Below are 25,808 nucleotides of genomic sequence, written 5' to 3' on the forward strand. Positions count from 1 at the left end.
AGCTACCTTGCCTTTTTGCCATACAACCGCGATATAGCGTCCAAAATGGTGCATGTTTCATGTAAGATACGAGGTGTACATCGGCAAACACAAAATAATTATTTTATTGTCCTAAACTGCTAAAATAAACATTAACCAAGATGACTAATAACCAATTTAAATATTTATAGCTTTTGAAAAAAAAAACTCAGTGTATGTAATTTGGATGTGATTTCCTTAAATATATATATTTTTAAAGATAAGATAGAACTTTATTAATCCCGACGGAAATTATAGTGCCAGATAGCTCCAGAAATGCAGTACAAATTAGAGAAATGCAAAAAAATAATCAAATATATAAGTGAAAATATAAAATATAAAGTGTATGGGTTATTACAAAAGTTATTTACAGTAGTAGGTAGGAAGTAATGGTGGCAGTCAGTGGCAAATCAATGTTTAATCTGGAGGGATTGTGATAATGATGTTCTTATAGGCAGTATATCCCTGAAACACCTGCATCTTTGCTGAGTTAACATAAAGTAGTGTTTGAATTGATAGCTTTGTAGATGTGTGTGGCCTACACTCCCCTCAAAATGTCAAATAACATAAAAACTTGCATATAAAATGCTTTAAAAAGTGTATGATCTCTAACTTTTTTAATTAAGACAAATCAAAGTAGCCAATATTCCTGATGAACTCAACACAGAAACGTAAATAGCACATACTGGCAAAATACTGACATCCTGATTTAACCCCAGTTGTGTGCTTCTGTCTTAAGCAACTGCAGGTAGCAAGATATGTGCAAACAAGTGTATGCGTCATGATAAGAGCAGACAGGGCGTGTTTGTGGGACTACACTCGCACAGACTCACGTAATATTGATGTTCAAGAGACTTGGTGAAGGAGGGGAACAGAATAGACAGGTTTCAGGAGGTGGTGTGTACTGAGCAGAATGACTGAAGAACAAATTGAAGTGCTTTAAGAGTTGAATTAAGTTTGACAGTGTCACTAATTGAAGCACAATTGCTCATTAAATTACTGTGTCTGGTTTAGAGCTGTTGTATAACACGTGAAAGATCTGTAGGGAGTTTAATACCTGTGCGTCCAAGGTTCACAGCTCCTGATGAGAATTTCCACTCGCAGCAAAATAAATGTAAACAGCACACATGGCACCTCTATTTGTCTGCAGTAATTAAATCAGGTGTCAAGTGAGCTGAGAACATTACCAGTATCGATTACTTGTAGCCCAGCACATTGTCCTCTAACAGTGACATCTATTGGACAACTCACAGGCTTACAGCTTGAGTTTGCAGCTGATTCAAACTAACTTTAAACACTCCTCCTGCAGTCTTTTTAAAATCGTATAACTCTACATCTACAAAGGTTAACATTCGGACACCAAAAACTTGCAGAGCATATGAATAACATTACAGTGTTGTCTTTATTGACATGGTTCAAACATACAGAAACAGAATAACAAACGGTATGAATAGACGGCCTTCTAACATCATGGTATGTGACCTGAATTGCGTAACTTTCCTCTGACCCACTTGTGTCAAAGAGGGGGCATTTCATCGTTGTGTATGTATCAGTATGGAATGTGTGTTTAGTAAGGCAAACGTCCGGTTGGATTGAGCGTGTGTGACAATGACGACCGGTTCAGAACAGGAGGGAAAACAGACGGTAAAAAAGAAACCGGTTGCGGTGTTTGACCTTATCCAAGAGCCAAACTCACTGCAAAGATACACTTTGTGTACGGGTGGTAGTCCGCACTGCACACTGTCCACACGGTTAAATCTGGTTTATCCAATCAACTTCTCATAGCCGGCTAAAAAGTGCCACAGCTGGTCATTTTAAAACCCAGACTGCACTTTAGTCCAGGTTTTAACTAAATGTATAAAAAGAGCCGTGCCACCTCCACTCTAACTTCCACCAGGTATTACAGTAACGTGTGTGTGTGTGCCTGTTGACAGGTGTGTCGTCTTCACAGGCCGATGGTGTAGGAGCGCCCTGCAGGATTGTGGATGGCAGAGCAGGAGGGCTCGGTCACGGCCCACTCATACCACACCTTCTTCCCATTGTTGCAGCGCCAGAATCGCACTGTGACATCATCACCCTGGGATATAGAGATGGGTTGCTGTTGAGACAAGAGAATAAGCAAGAATGAGTAATGTAATGAGGTTTAGTGTAAAAGCCTCTGTAAATTTGGCCTGAATAGTAAGAAAGCAGATATTTCATCAAAGTTTAGAGTCTCGTTAAGCATCCACTTAAATCTGACGTGAAAAAGAGGGGAGTGGCCGAGCAGATTTTGATTGACATGTCCCTGGCTCCCCACACAAAAACAGCACATGTGACAACCAGCGAAGTGTCGCTCTGTACAATATGTTTGAACCATCTGATTCAGAAGCAGAAGCCCTGCCAGTGGAAAATGTTAATTGTAATTAGTCACTGAATGGTGAGTTACAAAAAGCAGTTGGTATTACACATGCAACGTTGCATGAGAGATGCCCCAATTTGTTCTCTCTTGTAGTGTTAGCTAGTGCTATCTGATTAGGAAACTACCTCCTCAGTCAACACTCACTGACCACCGCCGAAACTAGACCATCATCTACACTATTGCTGCCGATAGACAAATAGACACCTGCAGTATCAATACTTTCACCATTGATGATGTTTAGGCTGAGTGTAATCTCTGTAGGCAGGGATGTGGATTTCCGGGAAGGCAAGTGTTCTGGATTCCGTTTGTAGTACGCTTGTAGTCCGAGTAAATAGACTGTACTTATATAGCACTTTTCTAGTCTTTGCGACCACTCAAAGCTTCTTTTACACTATATGTCACATTCACCCATTCACACACACATTCACACACTGATGGCAGAAGCTGCTACGTAAAGTGCCCAACTGTCAATCAGATCACACATTCATACCCGTCGGCTATGCCACCGGGAGCAATTTGGGGTTCAGTGTCTTGCCCAAGGACACTTCGACATGTAGCCTGAGGGAGCTGGGGATCGAACCTCCGACCTTCCGATTGAAAGACGACCGACTCTACCACTAAGCCACAGCCGCCAGAGCCAGGGTAACATTGACCAATCACGTATCAGCAGACTGCGGCGTATGCAGGAAAAACAGTCCGTGAGGAGAGCAAAAGCAGGCGGAACGTAATCCGCCGTAATGTCATTCTGGCTCCCATCAGTGTGATCCGATGACGATTTAGCTTCTTATTAATCTCTATAAACAGACATCTACATGTAAGTTCAGCTAACAATCTGTTCTAGATCTAAAATTCAACTTGAGATAAATTCCCTTGATGCTGTGTCACAAAAGCTGTTCAGCACTGATTGGGTAATCCCAGCTATAGTTATACATTCTTAAAACTTGATGAGCCCGACAGTTGTTGCATTTATGTTGCACAAAAGGCTGTTAATTAAATAAATTGTAGAGGGAATATTTCCCTTGTACTGCCCCCTGCTGGTCATTTTGCTCGACTATTATACTGTTGTGTTTTGTGACATTGACATACTGTGATGGTTTTGTTCCGTCTCAACTCCAAAATGCACCATTTTTCTTTTTAAATAAATTTGAGTGGTTGAAAAATTTCAGAAATCTGGGTGGCAATTTGTCATTACGGCGGTGCTGGTGGCTCCTGAGGCTAGACCACTTCAGATCCACTGATATAGGGTAATACATTACCCTATTTAAAGAAGGCTACATCATATTTCACCATTAAAATTGTGCTTCACTCTCCACCATATGCTAGTGTTTGTTCACAAAACTACTTTAATCTGCTCATTTTGCTTCTCTTAGTTTACCCTCTACACACACACACACACACACACACACACACACACACACACACACACACACACACACACACACACACACACACACACACACACACACACACACACACACACACACACACACACACACACACAGCTGTACCCTAGATGCAGCGGATTGTCCCTCCTCTTTCTGTTTCTCTCTCCCCATGTGTGTCTGCTGAATATCTGTTGACATTCATCATGACCTGTACGTTTCACAAAATCGCCAACATTACACAACTCGTGTTTTTAATTTTTCACCTGCGACACCTGTGAGCCGCGCATGAAGGAGGCTCGTCGTTAAAGACGTGTCGAAGCTACGCAGCTGCTCTTCAAAGCTTTTAAAATAGTGGCATCAGAAGGTCAGTAGACAGGTAGCCTATGGCAGGTGCACAGCGAGGGAGGATTTTAAGTAATCATTCAATCGTGGATGAAGATCTTGATGAAGAAACATGATGGAATTAGTCGGCAAATATACCGGGGCCGGCCGTTCATCCAGCGGGGTGGCCCGCCCAGGTTTAGACTATATGTGGGAAACACTGGGGGAAGTAAATCTCCCCGTGTGTGCACTAAAACCAGAACGTGTGTGTTTATTCCGGTGATGGAGGTATGGCAAAATCCATGTTGTGGCAGAACGTGACAGGGTGATGGTATTGAATTTGTAGTACCGTTCACCCCTAGGTGTAAGTAGCCGAATAGCTGCTGTGTGACTGTCTCTTTTGGTTGGTTGGTTTTTTTCTAACAAATATTCAAGCATTACCATGTTTGATGAAAACCCAGGAATATCAGGAATGTTTACAAAAACAAAAATTTTAATGACAATATTTTTAATTTGGATTGAAAGCAATAAAATAAATAGAAATAAATACATAAAATACTATTGTGGATATGGTTTTCCAGAGGCTTTAAATAAAGAGTTAAAAAGGATTATATAACAGGAGTTAATGACTGTGTGACTTACCTTGAGGGGGAAGAGGATGGGGAACCAGGAGAACATCCCAGGTGAATGTGTTTCTGGTTTTATACCTGCCATGAACACACACACAGAATATAAACATTAACATTTAGATCTAACCAGAGCACAATGCAACTTCTCCTTAATTAAGGTGACTCACTGAGTGTGACATCTTTGTACAGCGTCGTCTCAAAGTATCCAGCAAAACCATGGAGCACCGAGTTACAACCCACCGCGAATCTGAGGCACTGATACCGGTTATTGTTCATGTCTGAAGGGAAGAGAGCGAGAGGTCAACATCTCATACAGAACACATAAATTCAATGTGTATGGGGTACTTGTTGCTTCTGGGTTTGAGTTAAGTGTGTTGTGTTGTCTACCTGTTGTGGGGTGTACGAAGGTGAAGCACGGTTTGGGTTCGGCCAGCTGGTGGAAGTTATGGAGGCGCACCACGTAGGGCGTCTCAAAGTGGCACTCTGGGTCCTTGTCACGTTCCCGGCAGCCTCGTACTTCGTTGTAAAGCTTGGAGGAGGACAGAGGAGCCAGGAAGGACGTGTAGGAGCAGGGGATGCTCACGCCATCGTCTGAGAGGGGACGTGACAAGAAAGGAAAAGTGATATGAGATCCAAGGAAGCATGGAGGGTAATGAAGGATGAAAAAATGCTTTAATATGAATTTGATTCACATTCAGTGACTCTCCACCTTCATGTAGTTGATGCTTCAAAGAAAGGCAACTAAAATAGTTCAATTAAAACACAAAAGTACCTTTGAGGAAGTGCTGCGCTCCATCTAAGCACTCCGGGGAAAGTTCATTGTCACCGAACGATCCCAGCAGCTCGCTGACAATGATGTCAGCTTTCTCAGGAGCAGCCCAATCGCGCATGTCACATGACACCACTGTCACCTGATCACCCCACTCCTCAAAGCGCCAGTTCTCCAGCCTGAACAGGTATGGACCAGAAAAAACAATGACATCAGCATTTCAAACTTCAAGGCATCAGTCCACAAGTTTTCAATATGCTTAGAGAGCCATCAACGTAGCACAAACACACAACTTTTCACCACCAGTTTCAGTATCCTGGTGTGTTGAAGTGGTTAGTTATTAATCAGTATGTATTTGCCAGTAAATTGTTCCCCACATGGGCACAGGCATGATCACAAAGATAAGTATTTCACTCACGTGATTACAGCATTGGGATTTTTCTCCACAGCGTACACCTTCAGCTTCCTGTCTGCCTGTCTAGCAGCACGCAGAGACGCGTTGACCAGGGGACCCCTACCAGCTCCCAGCACCATCAACACCCTGTGAGAAAGAGACAACTTCCTTGTACAAGACGCTGCAATCACTGCTTCATGACTAGTCTAATCTCCTAGGAATGTCACTTTGTGTTACTAACAGAGGTGTAACATGGAGAGTGCTGAATTAAATCTCAAGGTATGGATCATTGTTGAGCCACAGACAAGGATTTAAACACAGTGTCAGTTTCTGAATTCAAACTTCAAATTTCAAACAGATACTCACTGGACGTTAGTGTCTTTCTGCTCCTCTGGAACTCTGTCAAGTAGACATTTATATACAGCCTGTAGAGGTAAAAACAAATCAAGAGTATCAATATATTGTGTTTCAAACACTTACAGACCAATTAAAACTAATTTAATCTTAACTGAAAAAGCTCTCCCTTCAGTCTAAGTATGGATAAGGGCATTACTATAGTAATATCTCAAGTCCACTGTGAATAATAAAACTCTGGCAGGACTCTGCACAATGACAGAAAATTAAATGCATCCTGCAACTTTAAGATGTACATGCCTATAGTGTGATCTTCAGTCTTGAACGATGTTTTAGATTCACAACATCTACAGAGTAGTGTGATGTGTGTGCATGTGTTATTTCATTGGTTGACAGATTTGTGATAGATTTGATTATTCATGAGCTATATCAATCACACACTGTTCATTAAACGTGTAATCCAATGTCACTTAAAATATGTAAAAAGTAGAAATGAAGAAAAAACGCAGCAGCTTAACAGCTTATCTTAAGATTTAATTATTTAAATCTCCGACATTCGGAGAGGATCACATGGCTTTATTCTCCAGTGTGTAATGGACACTGGACAGTGTAATAATGTCTGTGTCTCTTAGTTTGTATGTGTGTGTGTGTGTGTGTGTGTGTGTGTGTGTGTGTGTTTCTGCATGTATTAGAGAAAGCGCGCATGATGGAGAACTTGGTTTTGGTGTCTCGGCTGTTTTTTGCCCATGCGTAGCTCGAGTAGGAATCTCCCTGAGGTGAAGCAGGCGTGTGGTTGGAGGCGGCGGAGAGCGCGCCCTCGTCTTCTGGCGTCACCAGATCGACCCCAAGCCAAAAGCAGTGTTGTGATGTGAGGAGACGAGGGAAACAAAAGCTCTCAGTCCTCTGTCCCATAAACAACTTGATTTCACTGTGTCAGCAAACACACTGATATTACCTTATGAGGAACAACGCTACTGTGCGTCCCTGTGCGAGTAACAAACAGAGACTCGTGCACTGTGAACTGTAAGCCAGTCTTACTAATGGGCTCTGTAAAAAGCAGAGAGACTGCGTCGGGTGAAAAATAGCGCTGTGCGCCACAGCCAGGTGTATGATAGGGCCCCATGGCTGGGACGACCGCACCCTCTGCCCCCACCAGGGATAAACGATATTAGCCTTTTTGCCGATATCCTATATGCCGATATTTTACAACTCATTTAGCCGATTACCGATACCAATATTTTTTCCCCGCACACCTAACTGCAGAAATCATCAACTCTCTTCTGTATTGGAATTGGCGTACAGTATAATGGTGATACTCTTATCACATTTGTTACAGCGGTCGGGGTGACGGGTCTTGAGATGGTTAATCAAGTTCGTAGTGTTGAAAGACTTTGCCTTGGCTCCTCCTCGCATCACCGAAGCTGAGCAGTCATTGCAAAGAGCAGTTTTGCTTTCTATTTTGGACACTTTGAAAAACGTCCACACCACGGACATTTTGGCTTCTGACTCTCTCATGCTGCAGGTAGACACACCTGACGTCATCACGCTGCGCCGCGCAGGTCTTCTTCACGCCGGGGACATTGCGCCGAGGTCGGGCATTTAATCAAGTATACAGCAGCCCATTATTTTATCGGTTAATTATATCGGCGGATATTTGCGTGTTGGCCGATATCCGAAAGTTTATTTTTTAAGCCGATACCGATAACGTGCCGATAATATTGTGCATCCCTAGTCCCCACGTATGGTCCGCTACAGGCTACATTATGTGCATGCTACAAAATATTTTTTTTGTAGTTAGGTTAACTGGATATCCGATTTTATTTAATAGAATATTTGAATATTGAAATGCCTTCAAATGCCCATCCCGAGTAACAAATTAAAATAAACAAAAAAGACGATTGTGTCTGATGTTCTTACCTGTTGATACTGAGAATATTTAATAGGATCCTTCTCAAATACTTCATATGTCTGAGACTCCAAGTTGTCCATGAGTGGCTAAAGGGAAGACGGGAAAAGACTCCTTCAGTGTTTATCATCATAAAAAAACAACACGCACATAGATTTCAAACACTTCCTTACCTGGAGGGGAGACTGCAGGTAGTCTTCATATCCCTTGGCGAAGAGCTCGTAGGCGTTGGGTGAAGGGCGGTTCTGGTTGAGGTATTCCAGGTACTGCAGGTAGGATCGGAAGTCCTTCTCAGTGTGGCGACTGGTTCCTGTGAAGATGAACTGGGCCTCCAACTAAGAAGAGATATTGTATTTGTAAAAAAACACTTCTGCATTTAGCTGGTGATTCACTTAAGGTTGAATGCGTTGAATTATACCTTGAAGAGAGAGAAGATTATTCGCTGATGGGCTTTGGACAGCACAGGGAAGCCCTTCTTATTGGTGAGGAAGATGCTGGTGGGAAGTACGGCTGCTTTGATTGGTTCCCCGAGCCACTTATCGATCACAGCTTCGGACGGCATGTCTGCTCCCACTTCAATCGCTTCAGGAACACAAACAAAAGCACATTTCAGAGGCAGACGAGACCATAATTATTTCTTAATGCACTGACTTTGCCTCGGGCTGTTTCTTCACAGTGTGTCCTCTCACCAAGACAGATCCTCTTGTTGTAATCACAAAGGGTTCTGAATGAGTGCCACCTAAAAGAGCAGAGGCAGGTAAACACAATGCATCGGGGTTTTAAAAGAAAATCAATACGAGCTGTTTAAGCATGCAGACAGCACTCGGCTGCTCGGGAAGTGGACTGTGTGTGAAACTAACCAGCTCCAGGTCTTCTCATCTACACTTGTGTCATCGATGCAAGTGCTCGGTTCGTTCTCAATCAGATCCTCCCGCATGTCCTCTGAAGCCATCAGCGGGACACGAATCCAGAACTAATCACAAACAGAGGACAACAGCAGTTAGCTCTCCGAGTATCTAAAAGCAATCTATGCGAGGATGCCGAGTTTCTTAATGCTTTATGTCTTACATTTGAGGTGTGGTGTCCAGTGTGGATGTGGTTTAGCAGCAGGCGGGCAAGATTGGCGTTATGGGGGCCCTTTATTGGGATCATGAAGACGGGCAGACCAAGGTAGGCTGAGAAGTTTAGCTCCTGCGCCAGAGCCTGGAGGGAAATATGGGCAAAAGAATAATGAGGGCAAAAGAGAATAAGGTAATGAGTAAAGCAAATTCCCATATGTCACAAAATCTTGAAAACAAATCAATCTTAGCAACAAAATCAATCATGACCTTGACAAATTTCTCAAGGTGAGAAACTTACCGCCTCCGAGTTTCTGCGTTCCATCTGGATTTCTGAATCGGCGTCGATCCATGGAGAAAGCTTCCCGACAATAAGAGTATTCCAATCTGGAAAAAGCACAATGGATAGTTAAGTAAAACAACAAGCATTCTTGTCAAACCCTGGAGTCGTTAAAGCTCTCAATGATGACATTTGTGTCTTTAAATTGCCTCATAGTTTGCAAATTAAGGGGGAAAATGGAACTTGCTGTGTTTGTGCTGAGAGATTGAGAATTCAATCAATGCAAGTGTCAAAATATTCTTACAGCAGCCGACAACTGACACTAATTCTTATTTTAAATATTTTAATATGTCAAACTGTTTCAATGTGTTGTGGTATCCGTTTTCATAGTTACCTTGTCTGCTTCCCAAAAAAAATACATTTAATTAGATTGTTTGATAACATGATTAAATTGTGTCACATTACGTTTATTTTGTTCTAATTTTGTTATTGTCAGATATACATCTTAAAAGACATTATATACAGTTATATGATGCTTTACATGTGACAAACATCTAATATCTTTCAATAAACTAAAATAGCTCAATTAAGTCTAATAAAGGAAATGAAACTAAAATAGAGACCATACCTTTATACTTTTTTGTATTAGAGTAGCAATAGACCAGTGTAAAAAAATACTGAGCTACAAGTAGAAGTTTTGCATTTAAAATCTTATTCAAGTAAAAGTATAAGCATAAATATAATTCTAAGCTTAATCCAAAAGGCAACTGGATTTGGTTGAATTATCATGACCTGAATGACTGAGAACCTTCACAGACAAGCATAAACATACTTTCAATACCAGGAGTCAAAGTATTGATGATGTAGAATGACCAAATTAATTTATAATATATTACTGGTTTAGAATTAGTTGTGTATTAATGTTAACATCACTTTAATATCGCAGCAGATTACTGTTGTGCAAAGTTTAATTATTTTTATATTACTGTGTAGCTTAACCTATGAAAATATATTATAATATATTAATGGAATGGAAATTTACATTAATAATCTAAACGTGCAAAGTAACTGTTACTAAAGCTGTCTACTAAATGTTGGAACTAAAAAGGTACTTTTTACTTAACTAGATTTAAGCTCTTTGCTGCAAGTGGTAAAGTTATCTATATAAAGCCTAAACTAAGTTAATGACTTCTAACGCCTGACATGACAGAAGTAGAGAGGGCAGAAACACTCACCTCTTCCACACAGCAGCAGGTCTGACCGGGTCTGGGCACCAGCTCTGATTTTAGCGGGCTCAGACTCAAACTCTCTCCTGAACCTCGAGTGGAACAGGGGCATGCACAGGAAGTCAAACCTGCAAACCAGAGAAAGAAAGAACATCGTTTAAACATCGATAGGTTTATTAATGTCGGATAGAGGTGAAACGAAAACATGTTTATTTTCCCCCCAAGCCAGCTCACTTGTTTTAACAGAGTGGCTTGCACACGTAAAACAAAGTATGCAAACCAGTGTCAAGCGTCATTTTGATTGGGCACGTGCTGGTAATTTACCGGCTAGCTTAGCAAGCATCACTAGGCATCATGCTAGCAAACCCACGCACTGACAGTATGCTAGCTGCTAGTGCGCCCCTCTCGTAAGCTCACTTCTAATAAAAAACAACTTCCAGAGTGCAGAACTCTCCTTACCCAAGTTTCGCGACCGCGGCTAAGGTGTCAGCTACCTCCGGCACACAATTCATATCTCTCCCGCAGGACACTCTGCTCCCCGTACTGGCGGACGCCATGATTTTAGCCGACTGAACTGATTGACTGGGACCGTCTCGTTACTCTTGGTTTTCGAAGAAACTGACGCCATCTTGGATCTACAGGGACGTATGTGCTCATTGGGCAGCACAGTGTTTTAGGCCCGAAATGGCTTCGCGCGTACTTCAGTTGCATGCATCGTGAAGTACCGCGATAACTGTGGATCTAGGGTTCCCTCTTTTTGAACATTGTTATCAACAGTTGATATTTTCATGTTAGAGTTTTTGTCTGTGAAGAGAAAATACAGTTAGTATAGTTTGTCAATAGTTTGTCAATATATTTTCTAAAAAAATATTGTTATGTCCTTGGAATAATTACTTATTTTTTTACTAATTTATTCATTTTTTCCCCCCATGTTGCTCTAAATACTAGCGTATATTTCGAAAGCGAGTATGAAAATCAACTTTCAAACTGATGTAAATGTAACAGAGTGAGCTGAAAAGCTAGTTTTTCCCTTTGCAAGTTGTTGTTATGCATCTGAGAAAAAAAGATGATACAATAAGTTAAACACTAACTCTTGTAGTTGATCTTCTCTTGCCAATTTCATAGAGTTACAGTATGTAAAGCAGTTTCATCTGCTGCTGATGCTTGTAGCTTTCCTTTAACAGCAAACTGAAAATGATGTGAAAGTTAGATATAAACGTGCACAGAGATGACACTGTCAGCAGAACATGAAAGCTTTGCAGAAACTGGCTTCTCTGGATATTACTTTCAGCACGTAAAGGATAATATATCACTTATGTCAACACAAATGCTTTTGGCAAGGGCCTGTATGTGTGTGTATGTGTTTCTGCAAGGTGTCATATTTTGAAGAGCTATAAAAGGGTAAATCACTGGTCTGTCATACAAAACTGTAGATCAGACAGTGAGAGTAGAGGGCAAACCATAGTGGCATTTATGGGAATTATGTGTGCTTTGTTTGAGCAGTTATCCTGAAGATGGACTCTGGTTTTATCCGTGTTTGAAAAGTACTTTTTATCTGCCAATCTCTTGGAAAAACACTCTGATTTTCTGATCTATATCTGCTTCACTTACACCGTGATGGCTTTGGAAGATATTTGTGGCTTCAGAGACGCTCCTGTGCATCACAAGTGGTTTCCTGCCACTCACTTTGAGGATACAGCAACATCTTTTCAAATGACTGGCTATAACAGCTTTGGATTGAGGGTACCAAATAAATCTGGCATCCCACTAAATTTCTGTATACCAACTTTGTCACATTATGCACCTTTCAGCCAAAGTGCTATTTTCCCTTCTCCCCCAGCCAAGCATTCAATGACCGTTCGCAGGCCTTTCCCTCTTTCTCATGGAACAACCACCCTGGGATTCGTTTTCCAAGGTGGGGTCATTGCAGCTGCAGACACGCGTGCCAGTGCTGGGGGGCTTGTTGCATGCCCAGCTGTTCATAAGATAACCCCAATTCACTCCCATTTAGTGGTCACCTCTTCTGGAAGCGGTGCAGACTGCATGCTGTGGGAGCGTATTCTGATCAGAGAGATCAGACTCTACCAACTGCGGCACAGGCGTCGCCTTTCAATCCGTGGCACTGCTAAGCTCCTGGCATTTATGCTGCACCCGTTTAAAGGGACTGAAGTGTGCGTGGCTCTGACGCTGTGTGGCTGGGATAAAGAAGTTGCTACATCTCCCAATAGTGGCCCAAGGCTGATTTACGTGTGCAGCGATGGAGCTCGACTGCAGGGGGACACCTTTTCTGTAGGTTCAGGCTCTCCTTATGCTTATGGAGTCCTGGACAGAGAGCTGAGGTGGAGCCTGAGTAAAGAAGAGGCCTTCTCCTTGGCAAGAGAAGCAGTGTTCAGAGCCACTCACAGGGATGCCTACTCAGGAAACAACGTGGACCTCTTCCACATCACAGCTCAGGGATGGAGCCAAAGAGAGAGAGAGGACCTTAAAGAGGAATATTATCGAGACATGAAGAGAAGAGAGAAGAAAGTGATGGAGAGGAAAAGACTGACCAACTAAAACTTCAGGATGAAACAAGATTTTGGGGGTTCAGGGGGGCTAAAGATCAGAAAACTGTGTAGAGACAGATATTGTTAGAGTTTATCCACTTTTTTCAGCTACCTCGAATAAGTATTTTATTTATAAATCATCTACATACATACTTTTTCATACTTTACATACTAATACCAATTTGTGTAGGCTTGAAATGTGTTTTTGTGAGCCTGGGTACAGAGTTCACCCTTCTTTCTATTTAGCTAACTCTAGCAATAGACCTGCTGTCCGCCACAAACACAGGGGGCGCTGTGGGGAGTTTTCCACCATGACTCGATACATTTTACCCTTAAACAGCGGAAGTTGCTTGCTCATTCTCAGACAGTTTCAAAGATGGCTCTTGCTAGTGTGTTAAACAGTGATTGTGCGGATTTTTCATTTGACAATTGTCAACCTTTTAGTTTTGGATGTGGACCCGGACAGAGCGGGCTGGGATTCGACGCCACGCCGGGAGACGGTCTCAATTTTTCCGTTAAAAACCCACTGTGTGCCGTGGACGAGGATGGCGTCGAGAGGAAAATAGAGTTCCTGCATGGAACCACCACTTTAGCATTCAAGGTAAATATACGAGTGTGTTCTTGAAACCTGCTAACAACGTAAAGCTATAATAATATCTATAGTTGTCAAAGTTGACCCTTGGTAAATCAGTTAGACGTTGGACATTATGTTCTATCGCTAACATATCGCTAACGTTCCATTTCGAACGTTAGCATGCTAGCGTGGCTACAAATCGCTCTCTCATTGCAGATGTTCACATGACAGTTCACTATTTAGGAAGTTTTTTTTTATTAACATCTTTACAGATATACACATAAGGCACATTTTTTCTTGTACATCAAAAGACAATGCTTCCTCCTCAGGTTGAGCGTGCAAGCAAAATGAAAAACAATAAACACTAATAAATTGCAGAAATACAATACATGCATAACTAAAAGGAACGGAGGGCTATCTCATATTAACTTAAAATGTTTTAAGTAGAGTATGACTTTCCTCGCTTTCTTGTCTATTGTCCATTTTAAGTGACTCACTCAAGAGCTTTAACTCATTCTTCCAGTGGTTCAAACAGGTTTAGTTTTGGACTATCCACATTTATGTATTAAAAACTTCAAACTCCAAGACTGAGTAGCAAGTCAGTAAATACAGTATATATATATATATATATATATATAGGGATACAAGTGTTATACAACTAGGAGTAAGTGACAAGATAAGTAAAGTGACAGTTGTGGGATATAGTGACATGGTATGCAGGATGAGGTAATACTGAGCTCTAAGGTTAATGATATGGTACAATAGGTGCAGTATAAAGTGCGTAAGTAGAATAACGGTAAAGATTGCAATTATAGTATAATATAGTGTAACATAATATAGTATACAGTATGGTATGGTAACAATAACTCTATCATAATAATGTACATTATGAACATATACGTATAGAATACTACAAGAATACTATACTAAGTGACCAGTAGATATAATAGTATAAGATAGTGCAGTAAGTACAGTACAGTATATGAAGATATAACCACCTTATGGATATTACAGTATATGGCAGGTATATAAGTAAATCAGAGCAGCAGAGTCAATGAGGTGAGAGTGATGAGAGTCCTGTACTAGAATACAGCAGGATGACAGTCTGTAGCTTCTACTGCTGTTGTACAGTCTGATGGCAGTGGGCACAAAGGAGTGCCTGAAGCGCTTATCTTCTGCACCTGGGTGGGATGAGGCGTAAGTAAAGTATTTAAAACAAACTCCAAGTCCCTGTTACTAGTTCCTTAAACAACACCTGTCACTCACAGTTTAAGTCTGGTTTTTATAAGATGAATCGCACGTAAAGGCAAGCAGGGCTTATGTTGATGCTGTTCACTTCATGTTGCTTCATGATGCTGTTCACTTCATGGAGAGTACCTAATCTTATATCATCATATCAAGTTATATTAGCTTGTATGCTTCTCATTGTGCTTGTGGTTTCTTTCTCTTGTAGAGTAACAAATAAATACAATTAAAAGTTTCTCTTCCAAGGTAAACTTCATGCATGCACATGAAGGGAAAGGGGAAAGAAGCATGGAAGCTGAAATGTATTGTACATAATTTTTTTTATTTCCACACCTGATTTGGCGTTTGGGACAATTTTCCTTAGACCTTGACAAACTATTGTCATTTGTATACCAGTTGATATAGATACAGGTACAGATACAGGTCAAAATGTAAGTTAATAAATTCAGTGTTAAAAGTCCTGGCAGGTTATTACAACATCTACTGTGGGAATGATTAACAGTCTGTACAAGCTTTGAATACAAATTTGTATCTATTATTTGTCCATGTTTTTATACTTTTATACCTTCTGTTTATACTTTTCCTTTTTCAAGGAGATGTTAGCTGTCTGTTTAAAAGATCTATTGTTATAGATATTATTTTAGTACCAGGCAGAAGATTCTAATGAAGAGATATTTTATGGATTTTTTTAATGTAAAGGTATCAGCTTTTCAAAAAGGATGAGTCATAACAGTAACATCACAAAGGTTTATCTCATGTGAAACAACAACAATGCTACTGTGAAACCTGTTCTTGGATTTATTACAAGTAAATAAAGAAGTAGCACTTAAGGCAGTATGAATAATGTCAACAAAGAGGGCAGAGGAAGGCACACAGCTTTCTTGATCCACAAAGCCTTTAAACAGGCATAACTGCTGATTAAAGTGTGTTTAAGTTCTTGAATAATAGATGTATTCTGCTATTTTGTAATTATTAGCAAGTCCTTTGAAAGTACCAAAACCAACAATGAATTCATTCTACTAACAAGATTGTTTCATTGCCTGATATAAGCTCTCCCTCTGTGCCATAAAACCCCACTGCGGTCTAAAAACTATTAAAAACACATAAAAGAAAACGATTGTGTTTGGATGACATATCTTTTCATCACCGTGAAAACAGCCAGTGTAGCTATTTTCCTCTCGCAGAGCAGTGTAAATACTGAACCACATCCCTGCAGTTGATTTTAGTCTCTTCAGGGGATTTGTTGATAAAAAGAAAAGATAAAATATCACCAACTTTATCCCTTAATCCCTGAGTGTGTTAGATGAAACCCTCCCCAACAGACATCTCCTTCTGAGTGGCCAAATCTGTTGTCTTCACTTCAGCGCTTTACTGCTGTTATGACTGTCAGTTTAGGGATACAGAAGTTTTTGAGGAAATAAGTCTTCCCTCTTATCCAGAAGCTTCCTGACAGAGCTGAACTATATATTTTATCTCTGACAGCTGAAGAGCAGAAGCACATTTCTGCCTTGTCTAAACAGAGATAAAAGGAAGCTAATGGGTACAAACTGATGTCTTTATACTTATCACAGATCCATCAGTGACTGTTCTGCTGTAACATGTCTTCCTGCTGCTGTAATGTGCTTCTCCAACATATTTTCCACATGCTGTTATGTCTCGCAGTTCCAGCATGGTGTTATTGTAGCGGTGGACTCTCGGGCAACAGCAGGCTCCTACATCGCCTCGCAGACAGTGAAGAAGGTGATTGAGATCAACCCCTACCTGCTGGGTACGATGGCCGGAGGAGCAGCAGACTGCAGCTTCTGGGAGCGCCTGCTGGCCCGTCAGTGCCGCATCTATGAGCTGCGCAACAAGGAGCGCATCTCTGTGGCAGCAGCTTCCAAGCTGCTCGCGAACATGGTGTATCAGTACAAGGGCATGGGACTCAGCATGGGAACCATGGTGTGTGGCTGGGACAAGAGAGGACCAGGTAAACACAACAGCTGCACATGACGTATACATGTGGCTGATGTCAGTTTATGATTCATAATTAGGATTGTTACTAAGTTGATCGTTATTATTGTTAGTGTTAGGTAGGGGTGTAACAGATCACTAAACTCACGGATCGGATCAGATATTTCTAATAACACTCCTCCATTGACTGTCACTCTTCATCTAAACTGATCAACGTTTCTAGATGCAGCTTAATGTAAAACAAATTGGACTACAAAAGTCTGTATCTTTTTAATAAACGTTTCCGATGGACCCACCATAAGTTAACATTACAAAACGTAAAACATAGATTCTTCTGTAGTCTAGTGCATTGCAATTGTGCTATAATCTACAATAACAATGTTTTTACATAGCAGTGGCTACATTTAACATGCTCAGCGTTCACAGCGGACGTCTTTTTTTTTTTTTACTGGCTATATCTGCATTGCATCTGCTGTTTAAGTCACAGGCAATAAAACAAACTGTGAGCGTTATGAATCTAAGTTTGTTTAAGAAGGGTAACGCTAAGATCATATCCACACGGGCTGCAACAACTAATCGATTAAAATCGATTATTAAAATAGTTGGCAGCGAATTTCATCATCGATTAGTTGGGTCTTTATTATGATGCACGGCATGTGCTATGAAAACCATACTGGGGGCAGCTAGCCAATGTAGCTCACGTGATGAATAACAGGAAGTTAAAACATCTCCGGTCTCCTTTGGGATAAACATAAAGTATTTTTCAATGAGGAGTATCTTTTTGCTGTGCAGTGCTGATGATGTGTTTGCGTCCGGTAGATTAGTGTCCGTATAAACGGACAAACGCACGATTACGGTTTCTGACGTTCATTAAAAAAAAACGTACCGGACTGAAACTCTGTTTATTTTCTCTCCTCTCCGTTTTGTAATGGGCACATAGCCAGGTCGCTGATAAACCAGCGGAGGACAGTATACAATGTTACAATTTAATTTAGCAGATGCTTTTGTCCAAAGCGACGTACATCTGAGAGTTAATACAACCGTGGTAGTAAAGCTGTTGATAAGCTAACGCCACTGGTAAAGCTAATTTAACGCTAACTCTTGATAAAGCTAATGCCCGACTTCATTAAACCGTCACAACATAGACAAACACACGATTACAAGTTAATTCAAACACAACGTGACGGACAGAAATACTTTCCGTCAGTTTTCTCTCTGCCAGAACGGACACTAATCTATCGCTAATTAGCTGAAATACGGTCGTAGAGACACTGGAGTTTAACATAATGTTCTGGAGTTTATGAATATTTCATGCCGTTAGTCAGAGACAGACTAATCTCGCATGACATGTGTTCCGGACCATGGGGAGAGATCCGTACAGATCACTGATGAACTCTGATCCGTTACACCACTAGTATTAGGGTTAGGATCAATTTAAACGATTTACAGATACAAACACTTTTTTCATAATACAAATTTTTGAAATGTTGTCTGATGAATTTCAAGTTGCAACATTTTTCCATGCTGTGTATGAAATGTACATTTTTTTTTATTATAATTGGTAGACAGATGTGGCATTTGCAATGTAATATATTGTCATATCAGAGTTCAACAAAATTTACTAAAAATAGACTGGCTAAACATAACTTTTGTGCTCTATAAAATGTACTTGTTATATAATTTTAGAGCTGCAAATAAGTATTTTCCTTACTGATTGATCTGCGGCAGGCTGCCTCGATTAATGTATATGAAAATATGTCTAAACCGTCACCGTGAAAAGTGCCTTCACAAATTCCAGTCGGCATCTTCAAAATGTCTCGTATGTCTGATGGTCAAATCATGAAGATATAAACAAAGCAGCAAACTGTCAAATCATTGTTGTTTTTAGAAATGTTCTGTTCTGATCCGTTAATTGACTAATTGCCGCAGCTCTACTTTGTTTGAATGAAGTCAAAACTTTCCGATTTACTTTAACATCAGACAATTTTAAATTTGTCCTTTGTCACTTGCCTTTGTGTTACTTTTTTCTGCATGTTTTTATAGCCAGTTTAGTATCTTACTCTCTTAGCAACGTGACACATTTATCTGAAACCCAGTGTAATTCAGGTCTGAGTCACACATTCAAACCTGCACACACATTAACCTCCCAGTCAGGCCATTTAACAGTCTTTTCTGTGGAGTCGTGTTTTGGCAAGTTCATTTTGAATTCAGCTCGCACAAAAGCATAATAATCAGCTCATTTAAATACACTTTGTCACTGTTATTGTTAATGATTACAAAAGCTGCCATCTAATTTAGTCTCACCAAAAAGATCATTTGATGGCATTAATTACCTCCCAAACTGATTGTGGTTAGCCGTTCAACTCAAGTCGTAACGGTAATAGGTGGTCTCTCTTGATGTTACCTGTTATCTGTATACCGTCTTCTTTGTCATCCTTTAAAATGTAACAATGTTTTTCATTCAGAACTGTCACCTCAAGTGGTTTTTCTGAAATGCCGTTTCATTCAAGCAGACACATTTGTAGTTCCCAGAGATTCCCACTAGATGGCACTGCAGCCTCTCTTATGCGCTGTCCCCCCCTGTATTTAGAGCTGTGTTTTGGATGCCTCGCAGTGTGAGGCCGTACATCACAGAACGTGTGCTTAAAGAGGCCGCCACAGTGACACCGTAATGGGAAATCGATGAGGCTGGGAGTGTGGGCCAGAGAGAGCGCGGCTGGATGATGGACGTTGGGTCTCAGCCCCGGACAATTGGGTCGCATGCATAATGCCTGTACACCCACCGAGATCAATGCCGGCTTGGTCTGGAGAAACAACGGCCCGCCTGGTATGCCAACAAACCTAAATGACATGTGTTAAATCTCCAGCAATCAATTGGGGAAATAATGATGCCTGTATAAGTTCAATAGGTGCAGGAGCTCTGCCATGGCCCCCTCAATGTCAATGATTGAATGGAGAGGTAAATGTCATGTAAATTAAATCAATCGCGATTAGGTGGGAAGCTCATTAGCCAGCTACAATCATGTCAAGAGCACTTATTCCCCTGATGGAGTGTCTTAAGCCGCATGCTAAATAAATCAAATAAAAGCCGTGTTGAAGAGCTTGTCAAATATGGCTCTTTGTAATAACATTAAATGTTATGACACTTGTAATCAGTGTATAGTTAATTCTTGATAACTCTGTAGTGGCTTTGTATTTGACAGAGAGGAGCGGCTATACGCTGCGCAGCATCCTTCGCCTCCCCACAAGGACACGAGTGGCTTCTCTTTTGCGATTATATGGGATGAAGCACCCATGATGTAAAAGTTGAACAGTATATGAAAAAGACCCATGTGGCAGTCAGTTTTACAGCCACTCCCAGGAGAATGATGTAATAGGTTTTTTGCTCGTCTGTACAACTGCTGCTCTCTTTGTAGTCCTTATCCAGGGGTGAATTCTAGTGGGAAGGACAAATAACGGACAGACATTCGCCCTTTTGTTGCCAGCCGTCCATCCCGCTGCTCTGTGCTCCTCACCTGCCTCTAAAAGCTGTCAGTCCATCCAGCTGCACGGGCTTGTGTTCAGAAAAGGCTCCTTAAGCACCTGTCAGTTGATCGATGGAGTGGAAGGAGCCTCACTTGGCCGCCACTGCTGCAACGCTTCACCATCCAGGCAGCGTCCCCCCCCCCCCCTGCTTCCGCTTGAAGTGGGCCTCATGAATTCCTCGTGCTTTGCTACATCAGTGTTTGAGGTGCTGAAGCCGTTAATCGATCTGGCATTGGGTTCTACAAAGACCCCAGGTGCGCATGGAAAGGGATAGATTTGGCAAAGTGTTTTTTGGTGTTGCTCTGCTTCTAAACTTGGACCTCCTAAAGAGTCCTCATCCACCTCCGACAACCGTGCTACTCAACACAAGAGCCCGCCTTTACAACTCTCTCTCTCCCTACCTATTATGTTTTTAACGAGTGCCTTGCCGTTTTCAAGAGGAACAGGCAGGTCTCAGAATGGCAAATTACCCCCGTGCATAGGCAGGCACTGGATGATTATCGTGGCAAGCTAACGACAGGCTGAGGAAGCTGCAATTTGCCAGTTGAAAGCGATGGTAAGCCCCCCCTTTTTTTTTTTTTTTTTCAGAAAAGCAAGTGGCTCTCTACCCCTAATAGACTGTCACTGGTTTAGCTGAGGAACTCTGCGAGCGAGGATGTGCAATCTGAGGGCATTTTGAAGTGTTTTTTAATGTGAGAGATGAGCGATAGCGGTGGATATTAGGCAATTTTATATGCATGTGTCCCTGTGTTTCTCAGTGTGAGTATCATTTTCACAGGTTTTCGTTTTGTGAAGTGCAGTGAAAAACATGCCTTTTCTGCAGGCTGCCTTTTTACCATCTGCAGGCGGGCTGTGGGCGAGCTCACAGGCTGGTGCTAGTCACCCGCTCCACGTCACTCTGGGATCGGGCCTAGCAAGTGTGTCACAGCGCGGAACAAAATGTCTCGCATGTGTCCACGAAGCGTGGTGTGGAGCAAACTGTCCCTCACAGGTCCATCGGAGCATTTTGGGTCTGCAGTGCACGTGGGATTACATGTTTGGCTGGTTTTGTGTGAGTCGAGCTCAAGCCTCCATGTGTCATTCGAGTGTGCGTGTGGAGATCAAAGAAATGTCTGCACAGCACAGAAGCGAGTGTGTGTGTGTGTGTGTGTGTGTGTGTGGAAAGAGATGAATGTGCTGTACTCGTCAGATGTCCACAGGATGTGTTGTTTTTTTTGTCCTCCTTGAGGTGCGAGGTGCAGTTACCTGTGCAGCTCGGGTTGCGGGTCGATAGTTAATTTTTGGCGTGTTTGCGGGGATCAATAAGGCCCGGAGCAGGGCCCCTGGGCAGACAGCGATGTGGCCCGTGCCTCGTCAGCAGGTTCCGCGGCCGGCTTCGTTTTACTTGAAGAGGATGCAGCTGTTCATATCTGCCAGCCTTTCTTCACTTGGAGAGGTTGCAGCTGTTCATATTTTCTCTCTGGAGGACCTGGAGTGTGTGTGCTTACAAGTTTGTGTGTGTTTGTTTGTGTGAGAGCGGCAGTGTAAGATATACACCATCTCAGTTTTCCTGACAAAGCTCTACACCTGAGTCAGGAGAATGGCGGATTCTTTTTCTTCGAACACGACCCTCTTTCTGCGTTTTCCTCCCTTTGCCTTCCCACTCGCTTGACCCGGACTGCCTTTTGTCCTCTGTCCTCAGGGCTGTACTACGTCGACTCTGAGGGGAACCGGGTGTGTGGCGACCTGTTCGCTGTCGGCTCAGGCTCCATGTACGCCTACGGTGTGATGGACAGTGGCTTACGGCAAGACCTGTCCGTGGAGGAGGCCTGCGAGCTGGGCCGCCGCGCCATCTACCAGGCCACTTACCGCGATGCTTACAGCGGGGGGCAGGTCAACCTGTACCACGTGCACAGCGAGGGCTGGACCAGGGTCTCCCAGGAAGATGTGCTCATGCTGCACCACCAGTACAAGGAGCAGGCGTAGTCATGAAAATCAGGAGCACAGAGGGGACAAGAAGGTAGGGAGAGAACAGGGAGGGTTAGGAGTTTATTCTCATAAAATATAAGTAGGGTTGACACGAATAAAAAGGACTCATTCATTTCCACTTGTATTACTTCTGTTACCTGTTTTGACTTGTTGCAAGCTTAAAGCTTTAAAGTGTAGATTTTTAAGAATGCCAGTTAGCTGCACTCACCCCGCACACAGTATGATTTGGACTGAAGAGAGGGAGGGCGATGACTCAAACATGCTTTAATACAGTGTGGGAGTAGTGTGCTGCTTGCCCTACATACAATTCATTTGGATCTACCCTGCAAAACTACATCTTTCACAATAAACCTGTGATGTTCTTTTTTTTCAAAAGCCTTGTCTTTGAGTGCTGATTTTGCCTTCAGGTCTCAAGATTGTAAATGACAGAACTTCTCAGAATTCATGTACATATTAAGTTTCGCCTCCTCGTCTTTCATTGTCATGTAGCGGCAGTTTGTGTTTACTTTTTAGTCATCTGTTCCCCCAGCTGTTAGGATTCAGAGGTACATCCTGTTTTGTCTCTTCTATATGTTCAGTGTTTATTAGTGAGGAGTAGCGCTGTCTAAATAGCGCTATTTAATTGCATACTACCACCCTCAGTAATTGTGCCTCCTGAGTTGTAACAGTGTGTTTTCTTCCCCTCATTGATAATGTTCCCTTCCTGCGCTCACGTTGCACAAATTCGCCTTTTAATTGGAAGGGGAAATTTATTCTTTAATTCCTCCCCGACACACTTAACTTCTCAATGCCCAATGTTGTGTGCTACCCTGCCACCGTGTTATACAATGTAACGACCTGTGCTGGCAGTGTGTGCCCCTCCAGTGCTTTTTATGGTTGGGAATAAACACTAGTAAAGGGAATGGGGGTAGACATCTGAAGCCGGGGCGCTTCCAAATCATGGTTAAAAACTAGTTTCACAGGTGACTAGCTGGCAGATGGAATAGAAATGGGATTTCGATAAATGGAAATGAGCAGGGTCTCGTCTGCGATGCTGCTTTTGGTAAATGAAGGGATTGGATTTGCGCCATCAATATAAAAACATGATGACTAAGCATGGGCCCGTAGAGATTTCCTAAACTTCAGCAAATGTGCATAAAAACATTAAGACAAAAAGACTCCTTAAGCCCCTTAACTGTCCTCCCGGGGTTAGAAAAGTGCTTTTTCATAAACAAACTGAATGACTCTAAATTATGTCCTCAGAATATAGTGGATAAAGAGCCTCCAGCAATATTAAATATCACACATACTGCATGTTATTTAAAGGAGCAATTGGCCCCTGGAAAAAGCCACTGTCAGTCAAAGCTGGTGTTCTCTGTAATCGATAGGAGCAATGATATTTGAAATTGGCGCCATAGCTCGAGATTTCAGGTCTGCAGTCTACATGTCAAACCTGACGATTTTGAACGAGACATGACATCGGAGGCGGGCGTCCAAGATTGAGGAAATGTAGTTTAGCAAGCTCCACGGCCTCCGCAACATGACACGTTTTACATGGTTTTCCAGGGCCCATTGGAGAAGCGAGATAGCGTCCTCCAAAGGCACGGAGCGAAATTGTATTTTTTTTCTACCATAATGCAGGGCTCGACATAAGCACTGGCCTGGTGGCCCGACAGTATGTTTTTCACTCCCCGGGCCAGTGGATTAAGCGTTTAAACCATCACAGATGTGCCTGCGGGATGATCGAGGCAGATGGCAGATACTGGAGGTGGCAATAAGTGTGAGTATTCCGGTTATCAGCGGTGCCTCGTCCCGGTGCATGTTAGCGCTGTGGCTACATAAACGGACGGAAGTAGGAGACGGTAAGATTTTGTTTGAAAAAGCTACTGTCACGGGCTGATCACGCTAATTAAACATATATTTGAACAGCGTCAGAAATGGTAGGTACACCTGGTAAGTAACACAACTGCAGCTATAACTACCTGCGGGTGTCAGAGTTGCTGAACCAAAGTTATTTTTATCCCGTGCACCATTTACCACCGATTAAACATGCACCCAGCACATTACCCAGGACTAACCTTTGTGAACAGTGACTGTATAAGATGGAAAGCGCTCCACAGTAAGCTAAATCAAAACAACATAAAAACTTAAATACATGTTTAAACAATCAAACCATAAAAAGCCAAACTTTGTCTTCTATTAGTCGTCTAATAAAAGAATCAAATTTTTCGGCTCTGATCTCGCCGGGGAGTTAATTCAAAGATCAGTCGGCCCTGTCAGTAAAGGCTCTGTCACCTTAATGTTGAAGTTCACATGTTGGAACAATGGGTAAAAGAGGATCTGAGGGCTGAAGATCAAGGGGTGAACTGGAACATGAGGCGCTAATTGATTATTTTTGTTCAAAGCTTTCTGGTTAAAGGCATCAAATGAAGTACTTGTCGGATCATCAAACAGCATCAGAAACCGCCTTCAAACACTTTTCTGAATTTGGGATTTGGGAGGGCCGTCATTTTTTTTGGTAACTTTCCAAAACCGAGTATCTGATAAGCACGTAGCCGTCAAAGCAGCAGGAACCAGGCGTGAAAAGGTAAGAGAGTTTTTTTAATTGTCTTCCTGCAAACTTCAACAGTCTTTTCTTTCACTTTTAGACACACTGGCTACCAGTGGATGTTAGTTAGTGTTCGGGAAAGTTTGAAATATCTCAAGTTTTGTGCTGCAATTCAATAGTGTGGCCCAGAGGCAGAATCCTACTGATTTTTCTAACCTTTTCTTGGGTCAAATATTGTAGTTTGTGTGCAACCCTATATAATATCTATGATGAATAGGACCACAGGATTATTGTCTACTTACTGTCTTATGCTTTAAATTCTCTCTTCAGTTTTTGTGCACTAGACGTGGAGTTATTTTTAACAAATTCACCGTATCAATTGGCTTTTTTCCAACCTCTTTTTATTTTAGTGGCACTTCAGTTCTGGTTATGTGAGCGCTCGCATTTGTTTGGGAAGTTCTTAAGATTGACTCTTGTTTCGTCTGCATAATTGAAGCAAATTACCTTAAACCACTTCAACCCGGTGTGCAATAGATATCACTGAGTATTGATTTTTTTTTATTGTGCCTTTTTTCTCTTTCTCTACATCATTGCAAATGCGAGAAACCTCAATATTTTCTCAAGGCATATAAAAGTTTAAATTAAAATTAGCCTCAACTGTACTTTGTATTTCGCACCACTTAGCAAATGTTGTCATGCTAATATGCAAAACTAGTTAAACATTATTCTAGT

General features: G+C 41.9%; 3 protein-coding genes across 3 annotated transcripts; 2 read left to right on the forward strand and 1 right to left on the reverse strand.

Annotated features, from left to right (window-relative positions):
* Positions 1 to 1,415: 1,415 nt before the first annotated feature.
* prmt5 (protein arginine methyltransferase 5) lies at positions 1,416 to 11,313 on the reverse strand. The gene is made up of 16 exons (XM_069684241.1): positions 11,198 to 11,313; positions 10,748 to 10,866; positions 9,534 to 9,619; positions 9,243 to 9,377; positions 9,035 to 9,147; positions 8,864 to 8,913; positions 8,593 to 8,756; positions 8,348 to 8,509; positions 8,186 to 8,263; positions 6,281 to 6,339; positions 5,939 to 6,061; positions 5,524 to 5,699; positions 5,139 to 5,342; positions 4,919 to 5,029; positions 4,765 to 4,829; positions 1,416 to 2,116 (listed from the first exon to the last, which is right to left on the reverse strand). The coding sequence occupies exons 1-16, from the start codon at positions 11,293 to 11,295 to the stop codon at positions 1,964 to 1,966; spliced, it is 1,896 nt and encodes a 631-aa protein (XP_069540342.1). The 5' UTR covers positions 11,296 to 11,313; the 3' UTR covers positions 1,416 to 1,963.
* Positions 11,314 to 12,355: 1,042 nt separating this feature from the next.
* On the forward strand, positions 12,356 to 13,294 carry psmb11a (proteasome 20S subunit beta 11a). Its single transcript, XM_069684770.1, has one exon. The coding sequence runs from the start codon at positions 12,356 to 12,358 to the stop codon at positions 13,292 to 13,294; it is 939 nt and encodes a 312-aa protein (XP_069540871.1).
* Positions 13,295 to 13,648: 354 nt separating this feature from the next.
* On the forward strand, positions 13,649 to 22,924 carry psmb5 (proteasome 20S subunit beta 5). The gene is made up of 3 exons (XM_069685338.1): positions 13,649 to 13,885; positions 16,766 to 17,072; positions 22,263 to 22,924. The coding sequence occupies exons 1-3, from the start codon at positions 13,661 to 13,663 to the stop codon at positions 22,544 to 22,546; spliced, it is 816 nt and encodes a 271-aa protein (XP_069541439.1). The 5' UTR covers positions 13,649 to 13,660; the 3' UTR covers positions 22,547 to 22,924.
* The last annotated feature ends 2,884 nt before the right edge of the window (positions 22,925 to 25,808 follow it).

Source organism: Semicossyphus pulcher, unplaced genomic scaffold (genome assembly GCF_022749685.1).
Source record: "Semicossyphus pulcher isolate SPU_LCO1_2020_fin unplaced genomic scaffold, fSemPul1.0.p SCAF_7, whole genome shotgun sequence".
NCBI classification, from domain to species: Eukaryota; Metazoa; Chordata; class Actinopteri; order Labriformes; family Labridae; genus Semicossyphus; species Semicossyphus pulcher.

Coding starts and splice junctions, on each gene's coding strand:
- psmb5 (XM_069685338.1), top strand. CDS start 13,661: ATGGCTCTTGCTAGTGTGTTAAACAGTGATTGTGCGGATTTTTCATTT. Junction 13,886..16,765: donor CCACCACTTTAGCATTCAAG/GTAAATATACGA, acceptor TATGTCTCGCAG/TTCCAGCATGGTGTTATTGT. Junction 17,073..22,262: donor CTGGGACAAGAGAGGACCAG/GTAAACACAACA, acceptor CTCTGTCCTCAG/GGCTGTACTACGTCGACTCT.
- prmt5 (XM_069684241.1), bottom strand. CDS start 11,295: ATGGCGTCCGCCAGTACGGGGAGCAGAGTGTCCTGCGGGAGAGATATG. Junction 10,867..11,197: donor GCCGCGGTCGCGAAACTTGG/GTAAGGAGAGTT, acceptor TCTGGTTTGCAG/GTTTGACTTCCTGTGCATGC. Junction 8,510..8,592: donor TAATCTTCTCTCTCTTCAAG/GTATAATTCAAC, acceptor ATCTCTTCTTAG/TTGGAGGCCCAGTTCATCTT.
- psmb11a (XM_069684770.1), top strand. CDS start 12,356: ATGGCTTTGGAAGATATTTGTGGCTTCAGAGACGCTCCTGTGCATCAC.